The following is a 23,041-nucleotide window of genomic DNA, read 5'->3' as shown; positions in this document are numbered from 1 at the left end:
CAAAGAGATGTTACTTTATGACAGTATTTAATTCTGAAATTGAGCCCAGCAGGGGGAAAAAAACATCTTAGCATGAATTTGCAAATATCTGACATAGCTATATATGGGAAATACTTCTAAAATGTCAGAAAATCCAACAATCTAACTTCTACCTTATGATGTATTTAACCTTGTTTGAGAAGACTTCTTTACTATGCATGGGATGACCAAAAGGTTATTTGAATTTTTAATCTGCAAATATTTGATCTGGCAGACGACATGTTTGTTTGACACATATCTTAGAATATGATGTAAAAATTCATCTCACCAGGCAACAGAGAAATTTAAACGGTTATTGTATTAGTCAGTTGGAGCTGTCATAACAAAGTGCCATCGACTGGATGGCTTAAACAATGGAAATTTACTTACAGTTCTGGAGGCCGGAAGTCTGAGGTTAGGGTGCCAGCAGGGTTGGGTTCTGGTGAGGGCTCTCTTCCTGACTTGCAGATTGCTGCTTTCTCCCTGTGTCCTCACGTGGCAGAGAGAGAGTATGCTCTTTCGTGTCTCTTCTTAAAAGGGCACTGATCTCATCAGGAGGGCACCACTCTCATGACCTTATCTAATCCTAATTACCCCACAAGTGCCCCATCTCCAAATGCCATCACATTGGAGGTTAGTGTATAAACATAATTTGCTGGGGGAACACAATTCAGTCCATAGACGTTATATAGGAAGTTCCCTAGATTGTCTTATTTTTCTCTTCTCTTCTCTTTTCTTGTCTTACTTTCTCTTTTCTTTGCCTTCCTATATTCTCTTTACTTCCTGTCATGTTCTCTCCCTTCCCCTCCCTCCCTCCCTCCCTTCTCCTCCTCCTTCCTTCCTTGCCCATTTCCATCCTCTCTTCCATCCTCCTCCTTCCTCTCTCTCTCTCTCTCTTCCCACCCCTCTCTCTTACACACCCCGTGCCCCCCAAAGCTCCTTGTGATAACATGCTTCAAGGCACAGACATTTGTGGGTTGAATCTGATAGGCAGATGTGTTTTGCTTGGTTCAAAATATTTGAAAAAAAATGGAGCCACTATTTTAAAAAGTTAAATTAATACTAGGGTATGTAACTTCTCTAGAAAGATCAGCGATCTAGCCCACAGTTCCTGGGAGGCAATACTACAGAGTGATGAGTACAAACTCTGGAACCAAGCTGCCTGAATTCACATCCTGGCAGTCCAGGTACACCTCCTGGCTATGGGACCTTAGACAATTAACTGTCCATTCCTATGGCCCTAGTTTCTTATCTGTAAAGTGAAGATAACAGTTCAAATTCTTCCATTGTCTTTCTGCCACTTAGGTTTAGTGTAATTTTCCATGTATCATTCGCCTTGCACAGTGTTTTTTTACCTTGTAAGAGAGAACCATTTCTTTGTTCTTGGAAGTAGAGAAATGAAAACGATTGAGAGAGATTGATAGAGTGAGGGAGGGAAGGGAGAGAAAGGTAGGGAGGGAGGGATTGATTTATATTTTAGGAAAAATAATATATACCTTATTTATTTTGGGGAAGAGGCATATTTTGCACGTATATCTTCTACCTGGCTTCTGTTGGCATTTGGTTTATATTTCTAGATTCCATAGGCATTTAATTTCTCTCCCCTTGCTTTAGGAAGAAAACAATAATTATAGAGAAGCACGGAACATTGGATAAAGCACTAAGTCCAGAGTTAGAAGACCTTGATTCTGACCAGCTCACTGATTATCTGTGTACCTTTGGGCAAGTCAGAATTCTTCTCTAGGTCTTTATTTTCTCATCTGAAAAAGGTCATAATAATTCATACCTTGTCTGCTTCACTGGATTTTTATAAGTTCAAATTAGAGACCATAGAGGCCCTCACTTTACAAAATATCCAGTGTGACACAGTTGCGAGAGTATTGACAGTTCTAATATCAATCCCAGTGCCACCGTGTTTTTATAACTCATGATTTCTGAAAAGTCAGGAGATTAAAGTCAGGTAGAATTGCTCTGCAAGTTATCTTACTAGTCCCTGGAGGACTTGTCCCGAGCTGTGCTTTTGTTTGAATGTCTGTTGCTTGTCCTGGCTGTTCTTCATTTTCTGGGGAGATGCCAACTCAGTTGAAACAGGTATCATGGAACAGTGTGAAGGTTCAGGTCACCTTAGTAGTATTTTCCAGGATTTGTGTCTTGGAAAAGACATCTGGAACATCTTCAAGCTCATTGAAACAGGATGAAAGGGGGTGGCCCAGAATATAATGCTTCAGAGGCAGGGTTTATGATGAATTGTGAGGACAGAAACACCTGAATGTGTCAAGAACTTTAGAACCAGGGAAGTCTTTAGATGCTCTCTGGTCCAACTCACCATTTTGTAAATGGGAAAACCGATGTCTAGAGAAGTGCCCAGTGCTAGGGTTACCTAATAGAAAGAGCAAGAATAGAGCTTGACTCTTGACTGTCAATCTAGTGCTCGTGTCCAACAGAGTGGAAGAAGTGTGCTCTTGAAGTCACAGAAACTTGGGGTGAAATTGTAGGTGCTCTCCATGTCGTTTCTGATGGCAGCCCATTGGATGGTTGGGGATAATGAAATGAGATGCACACAGTTCTAGGCACAGAGCACAGTCTCAATAAATATTGATTTTCTTTCTTCACTCTGTTTCTTTTTTAAATGTGCACAGGGAGTGGGGCATAACTTCTCCCCCTACTCCCCCTCGCCCCACCCCCTGCATTCAACCCTCTCTGGGCTGCCTTTTTCTAGGAAATTCTTATGTAACAAGTCTGAGTAGATCACACTGTTTTATTTAGAGAATTCTTTGCATTTGCTTCTATCTTTGCTACCCAAGGTCTACGCTCTAATTTAATGACGACGATGCCAAATTCAGCTCTGTTTGTTCTGAACAGTCTCATGCAGATGGAGGCTGGTGATATGTGAAGAATCATTATGCCACATCAGATTTCATTTGAAAGTCCATAGGTATACCTTCTTAAAATGAAAACAAACTACTTTATTTTCCTGGGAAGGGACATAAATTATGTATTTTTGTTACCCCAGAAGACCAACAGAGGACAAGCACCGATATTTCAAAGGTGACAAGCAATCTCTAAGAAGGAATCACAATTTGAGCCCCATTATACTCCAGCTGATATATACTGCAGTGGGGTTTATAGATGTTTCTCTAACAATATTTAATAAAAGACCCAGGCCCCTTTGTCACTAGTTTCTAATCCTACAAGGGGCCTTCAGTAGTCTTAAGCATCCTGAGTTAAGGTTGTATCAAGGGTTCCAGCTCAGAGCAGAATGCTATCACCTGTTCTGGGGTCCTGGATCTCTGGAGTCTAAAGTTTGAAAGTGTTAGGATTTAATATAAAAGAGCCACAGAAGTGGTGATGCACAGTACAGCTTTACTATTTTAACAGAGAGTGTAATACAAAACAAATGTCATGAACAGTATTGCACATGGACATAGTATTTGGAGATCTGCCTGTTTCCATACACTTTGTGATAGCATCAGCCATGTGTAACATAGTCACAGGATCGAAAAGTTATGGAGGGCTAGAACTGGCCCAGTGAAAACAATGCCAACTTTGAAGTGAGACTGTGGATTCAAACCCAGGGTCTTAGGCTTACTGACTTTATGCCTTGGACAAGTGATCTAATAATCTCTGAGCCTCGGTTTCCTCATCTTGACATGGGGGTATCTATCTCCTGTAGTAAGTAGTCAAGTGGAATAAATGGGGTGATGAGGTGCTACCTGTGGAGTACCTAGCATAGTGTCTCATATGTCGAAATGACAGCTACTGGGTATTAACCAGGTGCCAGGGGCTGTTCCTAGTTTTACCTTTTGAGGTTAGCAACTGTTAGCCTCTTATTCATTTTGGTATCATACTGTGCTTAATGATGTGTTTTAAAATGTTTATCCATTCATCCTTTTGGTAGTCAGCTTAATTGTGGTTCTTAGAAATTCTTGCTAGACTGACCCAAACCTTTAGATTGAGGCTGGCCTTGAGTGTGTTCAACTTCTCCTTTGAAGTTCGGTCTCAAACATTGCCTTTTCTTGCCTTCTGGCTTTTGGGTAAATATCAGACTGGAAAGGACCATTGCTTGAGAGAGGGATCTGCTTTAAGCAAAGCACCATCACCACCCGGGCAAAAGTCAGATGGCTTTTCAGGCTTATATTTAAAAACCTCATTGTAGGACTTCCCTGGTGGCGCAGTGGTTAAGAATCACCTGACAGTGCAGGGGACACAGGTTCGAGCTCTGGTCCGGGAAGATCCCACATGCCGCGGAGCAACTAAGCCCGTGTGCTGCAACTAGTGAGCCTGCACTCTAGAGCCCGCGAGCCACAACTACTGAGCCTGCATCTCACAACTACTGAAGCCTGCGTGCCTAGAGCCCATGCTCTGCAACAAAGAGAAGGCACTGCAATGAGAAGCCTGCGCACCGCATCGAAGAGTAGCCCCCGCTCGCTGCAACTAGAGAAAGCCCACGCGCAGCAACGAAGACACAACGCAGCCAAAAATAAATAAATAAATAAATAAATAAATTTATATATTAAAAAAAAGAAAAAAAACCCTCATTGCTTTGGGCTCACTCAGTTTCTCTTTCTGAGCATCAGTTCATTCTTTAATTGGGGAGTTCTGTTTGTTTCTTTTTCTTTTTTTTTTTTTGGTAACTATTCATAACCTTTTAGGATCTTTTGTCTGTGCACAAAAAGCATTTGTCCTAGGCTCGTTTTGAAAAATCTCAGTTGTTTGCTATTAAGATTTTCTCAGGATATCCCAGCTCTCTGAAGATGTTAATTCTGTTTTGATTCTCTGCATAACCAGACTTGCTTGTGAAGCACTCGTGAATCCTCTTGGAACTGTCTCCAGGGCTGTGCCTTTCCCTGAGGACGGAGAGGCAATCTTTCTTAGGCAGATGTGTCTCCCCTCCATTCCCAGTCCCCATCCTGAAACTAGGGGAATTGTCAGTTCCTTACTTTCTTCCATCCTCTTGTCTCAAAGGACCTAACCGATGACTCTAAACACTTTTTCTCTCCCTACCATCATTTTTACCAGGATTTTTATATCTGCTGTTTGTGTGATAGAAGTTAAGCAACAAAGATAAGATTGTGATAGTTTAATTTTCTGGTACATTTGTCAACTTTTCTGCCTTACTTTGATTCTTCCTCTTTCTGGACTGGTACCGGAGCATTATTAGATATGCAAGGGCTGGAATTACCAATGGTATGAATTGAAAACAAAACCAACTCAAAGACACATCAGCAGAGTGGCAGGGATTTGTGGCCATGGGGTCCTAGGTGGATCGCAGAGAGCAAGGGTCGGATAAACCTGTGTGAGAAGTTCTCTCTGGGGTTTCCTAACATCCCCTTTCTGATTTTTGAAAATATTTTTACTCAGGGCCTTGGCATCCTATGAAACAAGGAGATAGCTTGGCTGTTTGAATCAAAATAAACTTGTTATGGCCAAGTAACCCCTTCAAATCTAGATGAGGCAGTCGCCTCTCAGCAGTTATGCAGTGGCCTGAGGGAAATGAGCCAGGAGTTTCTCTCTGGGAGGAGCTGACAAGGGTCCATGACAGAGAAACAGTCATTGCCAGCAGCAGCCTGGTTGGCAGCTGTGGCCCATGGGCAGAAGATTGAATTGCCTCTGAGGCGAGTCCTGACTATTTTCTCCTCTTAAAAAATGGCTGGCCATCCTAGCAGTACAGAATGAGTTCAGTGTGGCTGCATCTCTGTGAGTAAAATACCAGTGTGATTTAGCCTTCCGCTTGCCCTGCTCCAATCCATTCTCTTCACTACAGCCGAGTGATATTTTAAAAACAGAAATTGGACTGTGCCACCACCGTGATTAAAGCCCAGGCTCCTTTACGTGGCCTCCAGGGCCCAGCAGGGTCTGGTCCAAGCTCATCTTTCCTGTTTCTCTTCAAATAGGCAGAGTTCCCTCCTCTAACGAATTCTTCTTATTCTTCTCTATCTGGTATGTTATTCCCCTCCCCTTCACCTGTTTCATTTCTATTTCAGGTCTTGGATGAGCAATCACTTCCATAGAGAATCCTTCTCTGAACCTCTCAGACTAGGTCAAATCCCCATGAAATGATCTCACATTATTGGTAGAACATATAAGTTCTGCTCAGTGTCTTGCCAGGCTATGAGGTCCATGATGGAGTTTTGTTCATCACTCTGCCTCAAAGTGTAGTAGAGGGCTAATTAGTGTTCTTTGAATGTACAGACTAAATGGTCCTCTCCCTTTCTAACTCTGCAAAGACAAAAAGTTTAGCCCCTGTAGTTTCCCTTCTGTTTCCTCATCTCCAATCTCTAAGCTGAATTTCTGTTCATCTTTCAAGATCAAGCTTAATGATCTTCTTTGAGATGTTTCTCAGGGTCATTCTTTGTACTAGTCAAAGTAGGCTCAGGGGCTTAAACTAACAAAAGCATATTTCTAGGTCATGAACCGTGTCCATCATGCTGGTCTGGTGACCTGTTCCTCATTCAGGGAGCCAGGCTGAAAGAGACTTCATCTCTGTGCTCCCATACTTTCCAAGAAAGGAAGAAGGAAATGTGTTAAGCCTGATGCTAGCCCTTAGTCTTTCCACCCCGAGGTGGTATGCCCCTGCTCAGATTCATGCTTTGTCATATAGCCATGCTTAGCTTTGAAGAGGATGGGGAAGTACAGTTGTATTATGTGCCCAGGAAGAGGAAAACTGGTAATACTGGATGAACAGTACTAATGCTGACTAGCCCCCTCCTATACCTGGCTTTTCTTGGTGTCCTAGTCTCTCACTTACAATGATTGATTCTTCTACTCTCACATAGTCATATGAAAGACCTTGTAATCAACAATAACTAAATCACCTTTGATATCTCAGTGTCAAGCACATTACTCTATAACTCCATCTCCTAGCTTTCCAGCTCACACGCTGCAGTACTCTCACTGGAATAGTTCCTTGCCTCCATCAGGATTCCTGCTGCAGTTAGGGTTCCCTAGGAAGCAAACTCTGAGATGGAGACTGGTGTGCTGGAAGTTTGTTAGGGAGTGCTGTAGGGATGAACATATGTGGGGGAAGGGAAGGATACAGGATTGGGCAGAGGGCGGATTTAGCTCATCTCAATGAGTTCTCTGAACCTGGGATAGTCCTTTACACTTATCTTGAGTTGGGGTAAAGGAGAACCAGCCTCCATTGAAGGTTGTCCTCAGGATGGCAGTGTAACTAAGGGTAAGGCAGCTCGATTCAGTTAAGGACAGTTTTCCTAAAAGGCTAACAGCTGAAGATCATTAGCAGGCGGTACTTCAGGCAGCTGGGGGAATAAGTTCTTCAGTTGTGAGGAGAGATCTGGGCAGTGCATTTCAACCGTCTACATCCCTCTTACTGTCCTCACTTCTGTCCTTAATAGCTGAGGTTCCTTGGCATCTCATTATCATCTCTTTTTTTTGCAACCTCAGTTCCCTTATTTCTCTTTTAACCCATCCTGTTTGTTTAAAAACTCATGTCTGGGTACACCTAACTTTCCAAGTACCCTGCCGCTACCCCAGATATCTGGATGGGACAGGAAAAACACACATGGCCATGCTGACTGCTCTCACTTAATATTTATGGCCACAAATCACACATGCCTCTGCAGCCACCTAGTATACTCTCTAGTAAATTCTCTTTCCTTCTTTCCAAAATGATTATTTCATACCTTTTCCCCTTTCCTTAAACATCCAATACCTCCTTCCTCTCCTAGTTCTCTTTCTTCTCGTTTCACTGAGGAAATAAAAAAACAAGTAAAGGAGAACTACTTCATCTTTCCACCACCAAATATGCCAACTTATCTCCACCTCTTCCCTTATCTCTTGATTTCATTCTTATTGTAAAGATGACTTGCTCCATCTGTGGCCTGGAACACAACTCCTCTTGCCTCCCCAGGACTTGGCTTCTGCAAAGATCTGTTCTCTCTTCTATAGCGTCAATTTTCTTCACTAGCGTTGAATCATTCCCAATGGCGTATAAACTCACTGTGATCTTTTCCATCACGAGAGAGTCTTTAAACAAGACTGTCTTTCAACATCGAGTCTCCCTAGAGCTACTACTTCAGTTTTTCTTCTCTTGATGACAAAATATCTCAAAAAGTTTGCCTTTCTTTTCTGTCTCCTTCATCTTTCATTCTTTCTTTAATTGACTCCAGTCAGGCTTTGCCAGCCACTTTCCCCAAACTACTCTTATCAGGTCAAGGGCAGCAGTGAACTTCTTGCCACATCCAATGGTTAATTCTCCTTCTGTCTTATTCAACTTTCTCAGCATCACGTGACAAAACTGACCATTACTCCTTTCTTGAAACATTTTTCCTCTTGACTTTCATGACATCCACTCTTCTGTAAAGCAAAATTTCTTTTTATAGCTGAGTAATATTCCATCGTATATATGTGCCACATCTTCTTTATCCATTCATCTGTTGATGGACACTTAGGTTGCTTCCATGTCCTGGCTATTGTAAATAGAGCTGCAATGAACATTGTGGTACATGTCTCTTTTTGAATTATGGTCTTCTCAGGGTATATGCCCAGTATTGGGATTGCTGGGTCGTATGGTAGCTCTATTTTTAGTTTTTTAAGGAACCTCCATACTGTTCTCCATAGTGGCTGTATCAATTTACATTCCCACCAACAGTGCAAGAGGGTTCCCTTTTCTCCACACCCTCTCCAGCATTTATTGTTTGTAGATTTTTTGATGATGGCCACTCTGACTGGTGTGAGGTGATACCTTATTGTCATTTTGATTTGCATTTCTCTAATGATTAGTGATGCTGAGCGTCCTTTCATGTGTTTGTTGGCAATCTGATATATTCTTTGGAGAAATGTCTATTTAGGTCTTCTGCCCATTTTTGGATTGGGTTGTTTGTTTTTTTGATATTGAGCTGCATGAGCTGCTTGTAAATTTTGGAGATTAATCCTTTGTCAGTTGGTTCGTTTGCAAATATTTTCTCCCATTCTGAGGGTTGTCTTTTCGTCTTGTTTATGGTTTCCTTTGCTGTGCAAAAGCTTTGAAGTTTCATTAGGTCCCATTTGTTTATTTTTGTTTTCATTTCCATTTCTCTAGGAGGTGGGTCAAAAAGGATCTTGCTGTGATTTATGTCATAGAGTGTTCTGCCTCTGTTTTCCTCTAAGAGTTTAATAGTGTCTGGCCTTACATTTAGGTCTTTAATCCATTTTGAGTTTATTTTTGTGTATGGTGTTAGGGAGTGTTCTAATTGCATACTTTTACATGTACCTGTCCACTTTTCCCAGCACCACTTATTGAAGAGGCTGTCTTTTCTCCATTGTATATTCTTGCCTCCTTTATCAAAAATAAGGTGACCATATGTGTGTGGGTTTACCTCTGGGCTTTCTATCCTGTTCCATTGATCTATATTTCTGTTTTTGTGCCAGTACCATACTGCCTTGATGACTGTAGCTTTGTAGTATAGTCTGAAGTCTGGGAGCCTGATTCCTCCAGCTCCATTTTTCTTTCTCAAGATTGCTTTGGCTCTTCGGGGTCTTTTGTGTTTCCATACAAAATGTGAAATTTTTTGTTCTAGTTCTGTGAAAAATGCCATTGGTAGTTTGATAGGGATTGCATTGGATCTGTAGATTGCTGTAAAGCCATTTTTGAAAACATAAACTCCAGAAGAGACTAAACTCTGCACTTAAGGTTGTAGGTTATCTTAATTCTTACCATGAACTTTTTATGAGAAAGCAGGTGGTGCTCTGATCTCCATTCCAAAGAGAAAAGATCTTTTTTGTTGAATCAGCCCATTATTCTTTGACATGGGATGCATCTCCGGGTTAAGGGATGAAAGACATTAATTTGCATTAGACAATAGCTGCAGTCTGTATTCACAGTACAACGTGGGAGAAAGTGGCTACACCATCATTTTGTAACAGATGGATTAAAGCATGTCTTAGTAAGAAAAACAAGCAGAGAGGGGCTGGATTCCCTTGATCTCTCTGATAAAAGCAACACCATGTACAGTGGACACCTAATAAATATTCATTGGTATCAATGCCTGGATACAGAACTCCTTGATTTTGGACATTTAAATCAAGTATCTTTCTTGGTTAGAGATTAATAATAACATATTCAGTCTTCATATTTAGGTTCTTCACTGTTGTGTCCCACCATGCATCTTTCTAGAAATATTTTCAGTTTAAGATAGGATCTTCTGCATCAGCTGAATTTGCACTTAAGCTTTTGTGTTTAACGCATCTTGCTTTTTCTCTTGGCTTCAATGGGCACTCGCTTTTTCTAATTTCATTGTAAGATGATTACATTCCGGTTCATTCATTTGACTAACCGTGATATTGCTTCTTTCTTTTCTCCTTCAGATATTGATGAGTGTGCGGCTAAGATGCATTACTGTCATGCCAACACTGTGTGTGTCAACTTGCCTGGGTTATATCGCTGTGATTGTGTCCCAGGATACATTCGCGTGGATGACTTCTCTTGTACCGGTGAGCATTAAGGAGCAATGTTGCTTTTCTGATTCAGTCCTTCTCTGTGCCATATCTGTGTCATTACATTTAGCTCTAAGTACACTAAGTACTATTTTTAACTAACTAGTTCTTCTCTTGCATTATCTTATCATCAACTTTTTAGGAATGAAATGATCATAAGAGAAATTTTGTCTGCCTAATTTATTTCCACTCCTAGTATTTCTGCCTCTGTGTGTGTGCATGCGTGCATGGGTATATGATTTGAAATTGAAGACCCAGTTGCCTATGGTAACACTGAAGGACTTAGAGAGAGACATCAATTCCAAAATGAGAAAAGTATCAAACTATTTTCCTTCCATCAAGATGAAATGTGTTTTTATGTGAGAAAATGTACTTTGTTCTTGTTGGGAAAGACAAGAGGTTAAATTTAAAGCAGGAGCAAGAGTGTCTGGTGGGCACGGATTGGTTATATGGGAGCCAGTCAAGACTTTTCACTGACATATGCTTATTGTCAGTTTTGTCCCTCTTCTTCCCTTTATCACCGGGCTGTCAGCACCAAACTGGAACTCCAGGGATTGTGGTCAGTGCCTCTGTGTGAGCAGTGCTGGCTTGGTGGGCATTTGGTTTGGTGTTCCATTATCATTCAAATCACGAACACAGAGACAGGAACAGTAAATTGGTTAAGGGTGGTAGAAGACTCTGAGTCTTTCTTCTCTTGGATGAAATGTTTTTAAATGCCCAATCTGTAACCTATAAGGAAGGGGCTCCCTGAATACAAGATTTCAGTCATGCTGTGTATTTCTCTGACTCTTGCATCTTTCTCTTTGTCCTAATGACTGGTATATAAAAAATGATTTCTTTTTAAATTAATTAATTTATTTTTATTTATTTTTAAAATTTTAAATTATTTTCACTCACAATGGAATTCCACTCTTTTCTTAATATATTTTATTTTATTTTAATTTTTAAAAAATTTATTTATTTATTTATTTTTGGCTGCGTTGGGCCCTCGTTGCTGCACGCGGGCTTTATTTTAGTTGTGGCGAGCGGGGGCTACTCTTCGTTGCGGTGTGCGGGCTTCTCGTTGTGGTGGCTTCTTTTGTTGCGGAGCATGGGCTCTAGGCGTGTGGGCTTTGGTAGTTGTGGCACGTGCACTGAGTAGTTGTGGCACACGGGCTTAGTTGCTCCACGGTATATGGGATCTTCCTGGGCTCGAACCCGTGTCCCCTGCATTGGCAGGTGGATTCTTAACCACTGTGCCACCAGGGAAGCCCCAATATATTTTATTTTGAATGGCCTTTTCAGAGGTGCAAAAAGTTATAAAAGTTCGAGAAGCATGTTTGTATGTCCAAATACTTTTGCCATTGATTGTTGTATATTTTTATGTTACTGTTTTTTGGCTAAAGGATTTCAGATTGATGCAGGACTCTGACTCCTGCAGTAGGCCAAATATCGTTTACCTGTCTTTTACATATTATTATAAAATTCCCAGAGAAAAAAGAGACTTTATAAACATTATGCTGTGATCCAAACATTTTAAGGGGGCAAAACTCTTTTGGACCTGTAAACAAATGCAGTCTAAAAATCTGTGACGTTACAAATGAGTCTTGTTCTGTTCTCAGTGGTCTGTCCAGGTCCTGACTTACGTTAACCCTAACATGAGGCAAAGGCAGTGGATCGTCTCCCAACACAGAGGCACCGTATCATGCAACTCAGACCTGATTAAGGCCCTGCTGGGTGGAAAGGCCTTGTTGAAATTATATCAGAATACTTAGCACCTCTGCTCTTATTTTCTTCACTGAAGGAGGAAGACAAGAGCTGGTGCTTGTTGAAAGCCTCTTAAGGATAGGTGCTCTGCCTGGTAGTTTGTACAGTATATATGCAACCAGATGGAAAATGTATTATTTTAAGAACTAGCTCCAGAGTTACTTTTAGAAAGAGAAATGTGTTGTTTGGAGTAAAAGGCAAGTGTGTGAGTATCAGTGGGTACACCATCCAAAAAAAAAAAGAGTAAGTAGTTCTGCAGGGAAACTTTTTGTTTTGATTGCGCATGTATTTTGTCTGAGAGAGAATAAGAAAGTTAGAACAAAAGAGAGAAAAAAAAGAGGGAGGAGAGGGGAACCAGCCAGAGAGCAAGGGGCTGGGTGCTGTGGAGGACAGGGGTCAACGAAAACTGCTCAGTGAAAGGATGGCTGAAAGGACTTTAAGGGGAGGAATATTTAGTGTGAGGGGTTTTGTTGTGGTGGTTTTGCTGTATAGTACGCAGGGCAAGTCTTCCTCATGACCCTCCAACCTTCTGCAAAATCTGCCACCTTGAAGACCGGGTGAGACCCTCCCCCTTCTGACCCCAGTGAATGCAGGTTAACCTGAGGGACAATGAGGGAAATGGTACATGTGTGTATAGGATATCGTGACCTCAGAGGTAACCATTCCGATCCTTTCCCTGCCACCCAAAGTACATTTATACAGACATGCATGCAATAATCACAGTCACCACGGCCTCCTCTCAGGAGTGTCAGAAATCTCAATGAGGGCTTTTGGACTTCCCCCATAGATCATAGAATTGGGGATAAGATATTTTTCTTAAAAAAAAAACTTCCATGGATCCCAGATTTCTTCTTATCTACTGCCCATTTTTCTGCTTCTGTTCATAGCAGACGTCTTAATTGCATCGTCAGTGGTTACTGCCTTCCTTACATGTACTTACCTCACACACCCTCTTCGTCCACTCCCACTAAGTCTTCCAGATGCACCATTCGACAGAGAGTACATTTATCAAGGTCAACCATGAGCTCCATTTTGTTCAGTCTAATCTTCTTATCTCTTGTGACCTCTCAGCAGCATTTAGCAAAGCTGACTACATCTTCCTTTTTTAAGCACGTTATTTTATTCACTTTTGAGACAGTGTATTTCCTGATTTTCCTTCTATGTCACCGGTCACACCTGCCCAGTGTCCCTAGCTATTCTTCTTCCTCTGCTGATATCTTAAAGATTAGGGTACTGTAGACCCCTGCCCTGGACCCTTTTCTCTCGTTCATCCATATCATCTTTTCAGATGCCTCCATTCAGTATTATGACATTATAGCATCTCTGTGTTAATAAGTCCTAAATTTCTATCCAGTTCCAGTCTTTCTCCTGAGCTTCTGAGTCATATATTCAACTTGACATCTACACATAGGTGTTTAATAGGCATTTCATATTAACATGTATGAGACAGAACTCTTGATTTCCTTCCACCTCTGCAAACCTCCTCCTCTTCCAATTTTCCACATCTCAGCAAATGAAAGCACCATCTATCTAGTTTTTCAAGCCAAAAAGCTATGGGTGATACTTGATTGCTTTCTTTCTCTTGTCCCTCCACTTTCAGTCTGTACATCAGACTTGTTGAATCTACCCTCCACACCTTGTCCTAAGTCCATCCACTTCATCCATTTCCGTCCATATCCTCTACTACCAAACTACCAGACTTTCTCAGTGGTTACCATTCTGGACCTGCTGCCCCAGGCTTGCTCTACTGTAACTCTCTCTTCACAGAGTGATGAGGGCAAACTTTTAAAAACAGGCCTTTCTAAAGACCTCTTGTAGTTTTCCATTTTTCAGAAAATCAAATTAATTCTCCTTATTTTGATTTAAAACCCTATGTGACTTTTTTCCTTTCTGCCTCTCTGACTTTATCTTGTACCATTTCCATCCTTGTCCATTAGGAGGTGGCCACCCAAACTTTTGACTTTGTTTTTTTTTATTCAACAGGCTTGTTCTGCCTTAGGACCTTTGCATGAGCTGTTGCTTCTTTGTAGAAGTCCTTTCCTCTTACTCTCTGCATACCTGGCTTTCTTGGCATTCAGATCTCAGCCTAAAAATGATCAGCTCAGAGAGGCTTTCTCTGATTCATATAATTAGCCACCCATTTTTCTGTCATATCACCTGATTTTAATCCTCTGAATATCACTTATCACCATCTGGAGTTTCTGTTATTTATATATGATTTTTAAAAATTTATGTCTTTCTATTAGAATGAAAGCTCTGAGAGGAGGAACCCTTTCCCTTTTGTTCACTGCTCTACCTTGGCTACTTAGAATATAGCCTGGCACAGGGCAGTGCTCAATAAGTATTGAATGAGGGAATGAATAAAGCTGCTTGACCCTGGGCTAATTGTTTACTTCTCTAAATCTCACTTATAAAACATTGCTCATATCTGCTGTACCGATAGGTTATTGTGAATGTCAAATAATATGTGTGAAAACATTTATCATGGCCCTTGTATCAGTCAGGTTAGGATGTTCTGCAGTAACAACCTCAAATATGAGTGACTTAAAATAATCAGGTTTTGTTTGTTGCTCATGTATTTCACTGGTCAACAGGAGTGGTGCTCTGCTTATCGTAATGACTTTGGGATATAAGCTGATGGAATAGTCACTATTGTGAACATTGCTAGTCACCAAGACAGGGGAAAGAGAGCCTAGAGCGTCTTGTATCAGCCAAAATATAGTCTAACCAAATCCCTTTGACCTACACCTCATTGACTAACTATAACTAGTTACCAGTCCTTAACCAACTACAAGGAGAAGAGGAAAGGCCTTCCTACCATGTGCCTCGGTTTGATAACTAGACGTATTTGGTGAATGGTGCTAATAAATACCATAGCAAATGACACAATAGATTCTTAACAAATTTTGTGTCCATTGACATGAGGAGCTATTGATTAAAGTAACCTTATTTTTTAGTCGCAGTTCACAATGTGATGGGGAACGTAGTCTCAAAAAATAATAATGATATTAAACACATTGTACTAAGTGCTATGATGGAAGTTCAAGCAAAACGCAATAAGAAAAGGGTGTTTGATTGTCAGGATCGAGCATTTGGAATGTTTTTGCAAGCCAAGAGGAGCTATTGGAGTTTACCGAGTCACGTTAGCATGCATGTAAAGTAGAAATTTGGGAATATAGATGAGATGTGAATGGGAATATAGAATATGGATGGGAATGAGGAGAGGTAAGAGACAAGCATTCTCCTTGATGGTCATTTCTCCTCTAGACCAGATTCAAGGTCCTCCATTAGACACCTCCATAGTAAGCTGGAACTCTGACATTTACCTTGGTGTCCTGAAAATAAGCCTGTTAAGCCAAATGTGCTCTTTACAAGATAAGCAGGTCCACACCTTTAATTTCTGTCATTTCTTTATTGGCAAAGAAGACTTCTTCCCCCCCAAGTGGTTAGTAGCCTATGTAATAAATGAGGTGTATAATAGATATCTGCCACTGTAAGATGTCTTTTCAGATGCTTTGTTTCCAGAAGAAATTTGCTAGGAGAAATTGACAGGCCTGAAGACATCCTTTTGTCTGCCATGAGTTCCTGACATGGCATTTCTCATTATTGACATTCTTATTTCCAAAGATCATTCTAGTCTCTATCCCAAATCAGTTAGTATCTGCTGCCACTGTTCAGTTGGTTTTCAAAGTACATTGGGTCATTTTTTTCTCTCTCTTTTTTTTTAGTTTGTCATTTACTCTGGTGCTAACATTTTAGAAGTTAGTAGTCATATTGAAAATCTCCATTCAACCAAAAATTAGTGAGCCTAGAATTAAAGAAGACATATGAGCTTTGGTGATACATTGATTTATTGAATGACTGATTCACTCATTCGTTCACTCATTCATTTATTCATTTATGTGTCCAATATACAATTAGTGTCTGTCATGAGTGTTAGGAAATATGGCCAAAGACATTAGTGACAAATGACCTCTTTGCCCAGGAGTTTCATGGTTAGTGAGGCAAGATCTTCAGATGAGAAAACTCAAATGTGCATTCACCAACAAAAATGTTCCAAGTTTACCAAATCAATCCCTCTTTAAAGTCTTAGTAGGGTTTAGATAAGTACTGGGTATTTCACATCCTATAGTGTTGGTCCTTGACAAGTTCCAGAGAAGGATCCCCAAAATTGCCTTTCCCAGTTCTATGCTGTAACAACAGTTCTTTGAGAAAGGCTGCACCAGAGACAGCAGATGCCAAGCATGATGCTGGAGAGGAAAGACAATATATCAAACAGAAAAGAAATGTTACCTCTTTCCTACTTTTTTTCTGGTTAAATAGTGAAAAAGTCATATCTCATGGGATAATAAAAGTTCTGAGGATTCAACATGGAAAATAATTATCTAGAATTTTAAAATGTGCTATAACTGAATCATTACTGTGATGGCTGGGGTTCCCTGACATAACCGTGTAATTTGTATGAGGCTCCATTCTTTTTTCTAGGAACGTTTCTGTTGGTGAAATCGAAAACATTGGACCTTTGTCACTGGGGGAGTTTTTGGCCTTGGAATTTGTGTGTGATTCTAAATCACTTTCTGTTCTGTAAGAGATCCCTGAGTTGCCCTTGCTTTTTTATGAATTTTGAAGCTGGAGGAGTGTCTAAAATTGAGGTTGGGGAGGCCTTTCCTCTTCCCTGGACGCTTTGATTTTAGAAATGGTCAACCTGCTTGATTTATTGGTCCCTGACTTTCATTTATCCCCAGTTAAACCCCCTGTGTTTAGGTTGTTTGATAAGACATTACCTTTGAATACTCAGGCAGCTTTAAAGGAGGATACTTGTGGTTTACGATAAAAGCATGCAGCAATAAGACAGGTACTTGACAGTAATGGGTAAGCACCCATTTTTATGCCAAAAACTTTCCATAAAGGTAAGAAATAAAGGGAACAAGTGAGACAACAAATATTATATGTGATTTCCATTATCTTGCTGAGAGATTTTTTATGTTTTTTGATATTGGCATGGAAGAGGGCTTGAAGGAAGTATGTATTTGAAATCAAGTAAGCTTAGTTAAAGTTAGATATAATAGTCTATTAATTTAATGGTTTAAATTAGGTACCACATGATGAAAGATGTGAGATAACAGTTTAAAAGATGTAAAAGAAATTTTACACTAGTTTTATGGAAAATGTTTTCCTACTAAGGTCGATGAAATACAGAACATTTCAAATCTGAGATACCTGATATTTTCTCATTGAGCAGAGCCATATGAAATGGAGCTAAAGCAGAAAATCCTCCGCCTTGATTGAGCACAGTAGTAAATTATGCACTGATTATCCTTATCTTTCAAGCACATAGTATGTGCTTGTTTTGGACACTTTTGCTCTGGTGTACTTTTGACTATCTGGCATCATAAAAGGTGCAAATTCTAATTACTTGCCTCTCAGTCAAGAGGTGATACAGATATAAGAATAAAATTCCAGTCATGGACTTGTAGACTACTTTTACTTTAGTGGGAAATGCTCTATCAAATGCTTTAGAATGCAAAACGTTTTGTTGAAGATAACAGACTACATTTATTGATATACTGAATAAGAAAAGTCAAAATAAGACTTGTACCTTTGGATATTTCAAAACCCAATTAAAAACTCTGATGTTCTTTGGAGGCATTTGCCTTTTGTTTTGATTTGTTTGCCTGGTATATTCATTTTTTCTTCCCTTTATTTAGACAGACTTTGTCACCTTCCTCCCCCTCCAGAGGAGGGATGTGAAAGTACCAAAGCAGGATTCCAAAATTCTAACCCTTTAGGGCAGAGGGTCTCAACCCTCATCTCAGATTAGAATCACTTAGGACGTGAATTTTAAAAAGTCAATACCTGGGATCTACCCCTTGAGGCTTTGATTTTCATTTAGTTTGGGGTTGTGACCTGGCTTCAGTGTTTTCGTATAAACGTCCAAGTGATTCTAATATGCAGTCGTGGTTGAGAGCTCTTGCCTTTGTAGAGCAGAGATGGTTAGAGTTTGGAGGGAATATTGGGGTGGGGGTGGAATCAGAGAGAAGAAAAATTGCCCTCTATATTGTAGACTAGAAAAGGATTCCTTTGAATGGGTGGTGGGTGACATGGTGGCAGAAGGTAATTAAAGCAGAGATTTGGATGGTTTCTCAAGGAAAGGGCTCTGCCTCCAAGGCTGCCTTCTGGGATGTGTAAGACTCTGGGGAGAGAAAGGCTGTGGGATTCTCTGTAGGTAGGGTCTCATGGGGAGGTCCCAAATCTTCAATTGTGTCCTGACTGTTATGATGCCTCAAAGAGCCCTTAAAGATAAATGGGACATCTCCATGGTGACCTGTGTGTTCCACGGGCCAAGGACCAGACTGATGTCTCTCTGCGAGTGTCTTGATTACTTGGAATCTCCTAGAACCATGACACAGACAGATGAAAGCAAAGAATCCTTAAAATGACTCAGACATTTTCACTACCCCACTAGTCCAGAAGAATAGGAGCTCAGAACCATTCATTAATTTGAAACGAAGCAATTATAGAAAGCTACATTACTTGCACGTACAAATTTGTGACTGGGCTTCTCTGCCCATCACCTGTTTTCACAGGTGAAAAACAAAACAAAACAAAACAAAAAAGTTAACAAAAGGAGAAAACAGGAAAAAATTAAGAGACCCCTCTAAACAGGGTTCATGGGGTGAAAATTAATAGAATATTTGGTTTTCCGGGCCAATTTTAGTTTTCCATATGTAGTCCTGGAAAAGCCAAAGACCAGAAACTTATTCCATTTAGCAGTAGTAATGTTAAAATAGTGCTAAGGTTTATTAAAGCCAGGAAATATGTCTTAGGGAGGATATCAAAGGGCATTTCCCTTGATATTTTAGGATGAAGGATTTGTCTGGTGTTTGGCTTCCTTGTGGGGTTTAACTGAGAGGTTTTTGTTTGTTTGTTTGTTTTTGGTTTTTCGGTTTTTGTTTTTTTATCAGCACGTATTGTAAAGGATCTGAACCACATTAGCTGCTGCAGACCAACTAGAATAAATGATGGATCTTGCCCCCAGGGTGTTCGTGCACAAGCCTATTAAGAAGTGTGTTGCCCTTGACTCAAATTCATCATAAAAGGCTTGTTAGTATTTCTGTACACTCCATTATTGGAGTTGTGCATGCAGAATCACAATTAAGCTTTCACGTAAAGGGGTTTGATTAAGGATGCTTTAGCACTTACAACACTGTTGAGGCCAGCCTTGCAGCCCTGCTTATACCCACATTTGAGTCGACACAATGAATGGGCATTTCTCTTTAATAACCCAGCAAGCTATCATGTATTCTTTATTTCCATCTTAAAGACTTGGTAAATGCATATATGTTTAGCTATTTCCACACTTGTCTAAGATATAGTGAAGTATCTTTGGATTATGTTTCCTTTATGTAAGAGTATTGAAAATATACATTACTTATTCTTGAGCCAAATGAAAGCTATAAATTCTCATGGTTAAAATCTGGTGTATAAACTCAACTTGTTGCAAGCTTCGGCAGTGCCACCTTTTTACTTTGTAAATTAGAAAACCATTAAAGTTCTCTGCTTCTTCATCAGTATCCTCTGTACACCTTCATAGAGTTGTTGAAGGATGAAGTGAGACAGTGTAAGTACATCGGTTCGGATGATTTTAGCTTAAAGAATGATTTAAGAAAAACCCAACTCTACCGGCTTAAATGATAAATTTATTCTCTTATAACAAAACGTCTAGGACAGTGTTTCTAGAATTAGTTAATTCAGCTGCTCCATGACATCATCAGTGACATAGATTGTTTCCAACTTTTTACTTTGCTATTTTCATCGTGATAGTTTGAAACTTGATCTAATTCCCTTCCAGGTCTCAGAATGGCTGAGGCAACCCCATGCATCATATCTCAATTTAACAATGTCCCAAAGTCATAAGGGAAAAGAGGATTTCCTTCCTAGAGTCCTCTGTTAAGAGCAAGGATAACTTTATCAGAAATCCATCCCTAGCAGATCTGTTTTCATGTCTCCTTGGCCAAAATTGTTTAATATGCCTATTAATAAATTATACCTTAGAAAAGCAAATAGAATTACCTTGAATCAAGATTTATCCCTGAGGTGGGGCAGGTCTCGGTTTCCTTTATAATACTTGGGTTGTATTGTCAAGGAAGGAGATGATATGATATGTATGTGTAGATCCATAGTTGCCTAGGCAACTGACAGCATCTATTAGAGTCTATTCAAAGCCTTGAAAACTATTTCAAGCGTAGTAGTAATTAAAAGAAATGCAATTAGACACTTATACTAAATTTATGTATGTGCCTACTGTGTAGATATATGGATAGATATTATATTTATTTACATATATGTCAACCACCCATTTTTGGAGATGGTTTAGGAAACAGGCACCCTTTCATACATTGCTGGTAAGAATATAAATTGATACAAACATTCTTGAGGATAATTTGACAGGATGTATCAAAAGGCCTAGAAATATTTATTTACAGCAACTTATTCTAAAGAAACAATCAGTCACAGTTACATATGTGAGAAGATTTTCATTGTGCCCATTTATTCCACTTATTATTTATAAGAAAAGAAACTAGAAGCAGCCTAAATATGAACTAATGAAAGTTTGTTTGAATAAATTACAATATATTCATATATTGGAATACAATGAATTTTAAAATAATATTCAGGAGACTATTCAGTGTCAATGGAAAATTCTCATCATACAGTATGATGAAATTCTAACCAGTATATATACTATTTTCCAATTTAAATAATAAATAAAAATTATCTACAGATATACATAAACACATAGAAATAGAGGCAGGGAATATTCCCCCAGATAAATAGGTATCAGAAAGTATTTGTGAATGGAAGATTATATGTGATATCCTTTCTTTACACTTTATGTGTTTTCCACTTTTTTCTGTGGAATGGAATACAATGCAGTGAACTGTATTACATTTTAGTTTTAGAAAACTGTTATTAAAATATTAGAAAACAGAAAATGCTAGATAAAGATGACATTGAGTTTATTCCTCAAAAATCTCCTAAGTGTCATCCTACTAAATTAAATTTTAAAAAAATGTTTAGGGAGGCTTCCCTGGTGGCGCAGTGGTTGAGAGTCTGCCTGCCAATGCAGGGGACACGGGTTCGAGCCCTGGTCTGGGAAGATCCCACATGCCATGGAGCAACTGGGCCCGTGAGCCACAACTACTGAGCCTGCGTGTCTGGAGCCTGTGCTCCGCAACAAGAGAGGCCGCGATAGTGAGAGGCCCGCGCACCGCGATGAAGAGTGGCCCCCGCTTGCCACAACTAGAGAAAGCCCTTGCAGAGAAACAAAGACCCAACACAGCCATAAATAAAAATAAATAAATAAATTAAAAAAAAAAAAAAAGAAAGAAAGGGGCAGTGGGTATTAAGTTGCCAGGAGAGAGTGTGGTTCCTAAAATAAGTTATTAAAAAAAAAAAAAAAAGTTTAGGACTTGGTTGTGCTAATGCCTTTCATCCTTAGTGACATAGATTAGGAGTTTCAACTAAAGAGATTAAAAGCAATGGCTTTGCTTCATCAGGTTTCTGAGTAATTTGATTGTCCAATATGTCAGTTGAAGGGCACTTGCAATTATGATGCTGTTTTCCTCCTTTGAGGGTCCTAGAAGGTGATCTGATAGCCAGGTCCTACCTGCCCTGTTTTTCTTCAGCTCTTCTGACAGGGTTTCCAGATTCAAGGCAGTTGGTCCAATTTTTTTTTTTTTTTCTCCTTGACTGTAGCCAAGTCAAAGAGAGATACTGAGGGGAGACAGAAAAGTCCCAGGATTTTCATAGAAAAGCAACCACTGGATGAGAATCAGGCAACTTAGATTCTAGTTCTACCCTGGACACCAGCTCACTGAATGAATGCCACTGTCTCGACACTTTCCTTTGGACCTTGAAAGATTAAGGATTAATTAGCTCAATAGTTTTCAGTCAGAGGAGCTGGGATTCCAAATAAGATTTCTTTTGAAAGGAGTTCAGCTTATTTAACAAAAGAGGTAATCTTGCAAGCTACTACTTTTCTAATTCTGTGATTCTTTAAGATATGGTTCCTGACCTCTAGGAAATTATGGTCTCTTCGGCGGGGCGTACAATTTACATTTTAGGAGCATAATTTTATAAGGCATATAGGTGCTAAATTGTGAGGTGTGAGTGTAAATGATGTGGGAAAGAGCGCTGGTGCTGGGAGAAAGAAGGGCGTTAATTACTACATGGTAGAGAGAATGTGTTTTCCACAGGGGGCTGTCTGAATGGGTTTGATTTTGATGTTGAGTGGGAGATGGCATAAGAGAAATAAGAAGTAATAGGGTGTGTGGTGCTTTAGACGTAGATTCATCTCCATGTTTGTCAATCTACAGCAAACCTGGAGGTGTCCTGGGTAGAAGTGGGAAAAACAGAAGGCTCTGAATCAGACAGACCTGGGTTCCTGCCTCAACTCCAGGCATTTATTAGTAGTGTCAACTTGAATCAACTCTGGGGAAATGGACATACCTTTCTCCCAGACTCTTGTGAGGAATAAATTAGATAATATTTCTAAAGTGGTTGGAAGAGAGCTCAGCACAGAGCAAATGTTCAACAAACATTATCTACTACTACCTCTATTTTACAGGTGAGGAATCTTACTTGAGACACAGGGAAGTTAGAGAATTGTCCATAGCCACAGCCCTTGGGAGTGCTGGAGTAGGGGTAGATAGGAATGAAGGACTTCAACCTTCAGAGACTCAGATGCAACCTCCATCAGAGCTCTTTGGAAGATGCCTTTAAAATGCTAATGCAATATGGACTGCAGAGGCTCAGTATGCATTGGCCATTATTAGAATGA

The 23,041-nt window shown here is 39.9% G+C and overlaps 1 protein-coding gene across 3 annotated transcripts in view; it reads left to right on the top strand.

Moving 5' to 3' along the window:
- Window positions 1–23,041, top strand: part of NELL1 (neural EGFL like 1) — an 866,104-nt gene that overhangs the window by 389,733 nt on the left and 453,330 nt on the right. For all 3 annotated transcript variants that reach the window (XM_082342435.1, XM_082342434.1, XM_082342433.1), the window contains exon 13: window positions 10,324–10,449. In XM_082342435.1, coding sequence (XP_082198561.1) covers window positions 10,324–10,449 — 126 coding nt within the window. The remainder of the gene's footprint in view (window positions 1–10,323; window positions 10,450–23,041) is intronic.

Source organism: Balaenoptera borealis (genome assembly GCF_965194805.1).
Source record: "Balaenoptera borealis genome assembly, chromosome: 11".
Classification (NCBI taxonomy): Eukaryota; Metazoa; Chordata; class Mammalia; order Artiodactyla; family Balaenopteridae; genus Balaenoptera; species Balaenoptera borealis.
The sequence above is the reverse complement of the archived record's forward strand: the minus strand, read 5'-3'. Positions and strand labels throughout refer to the sequence as shown.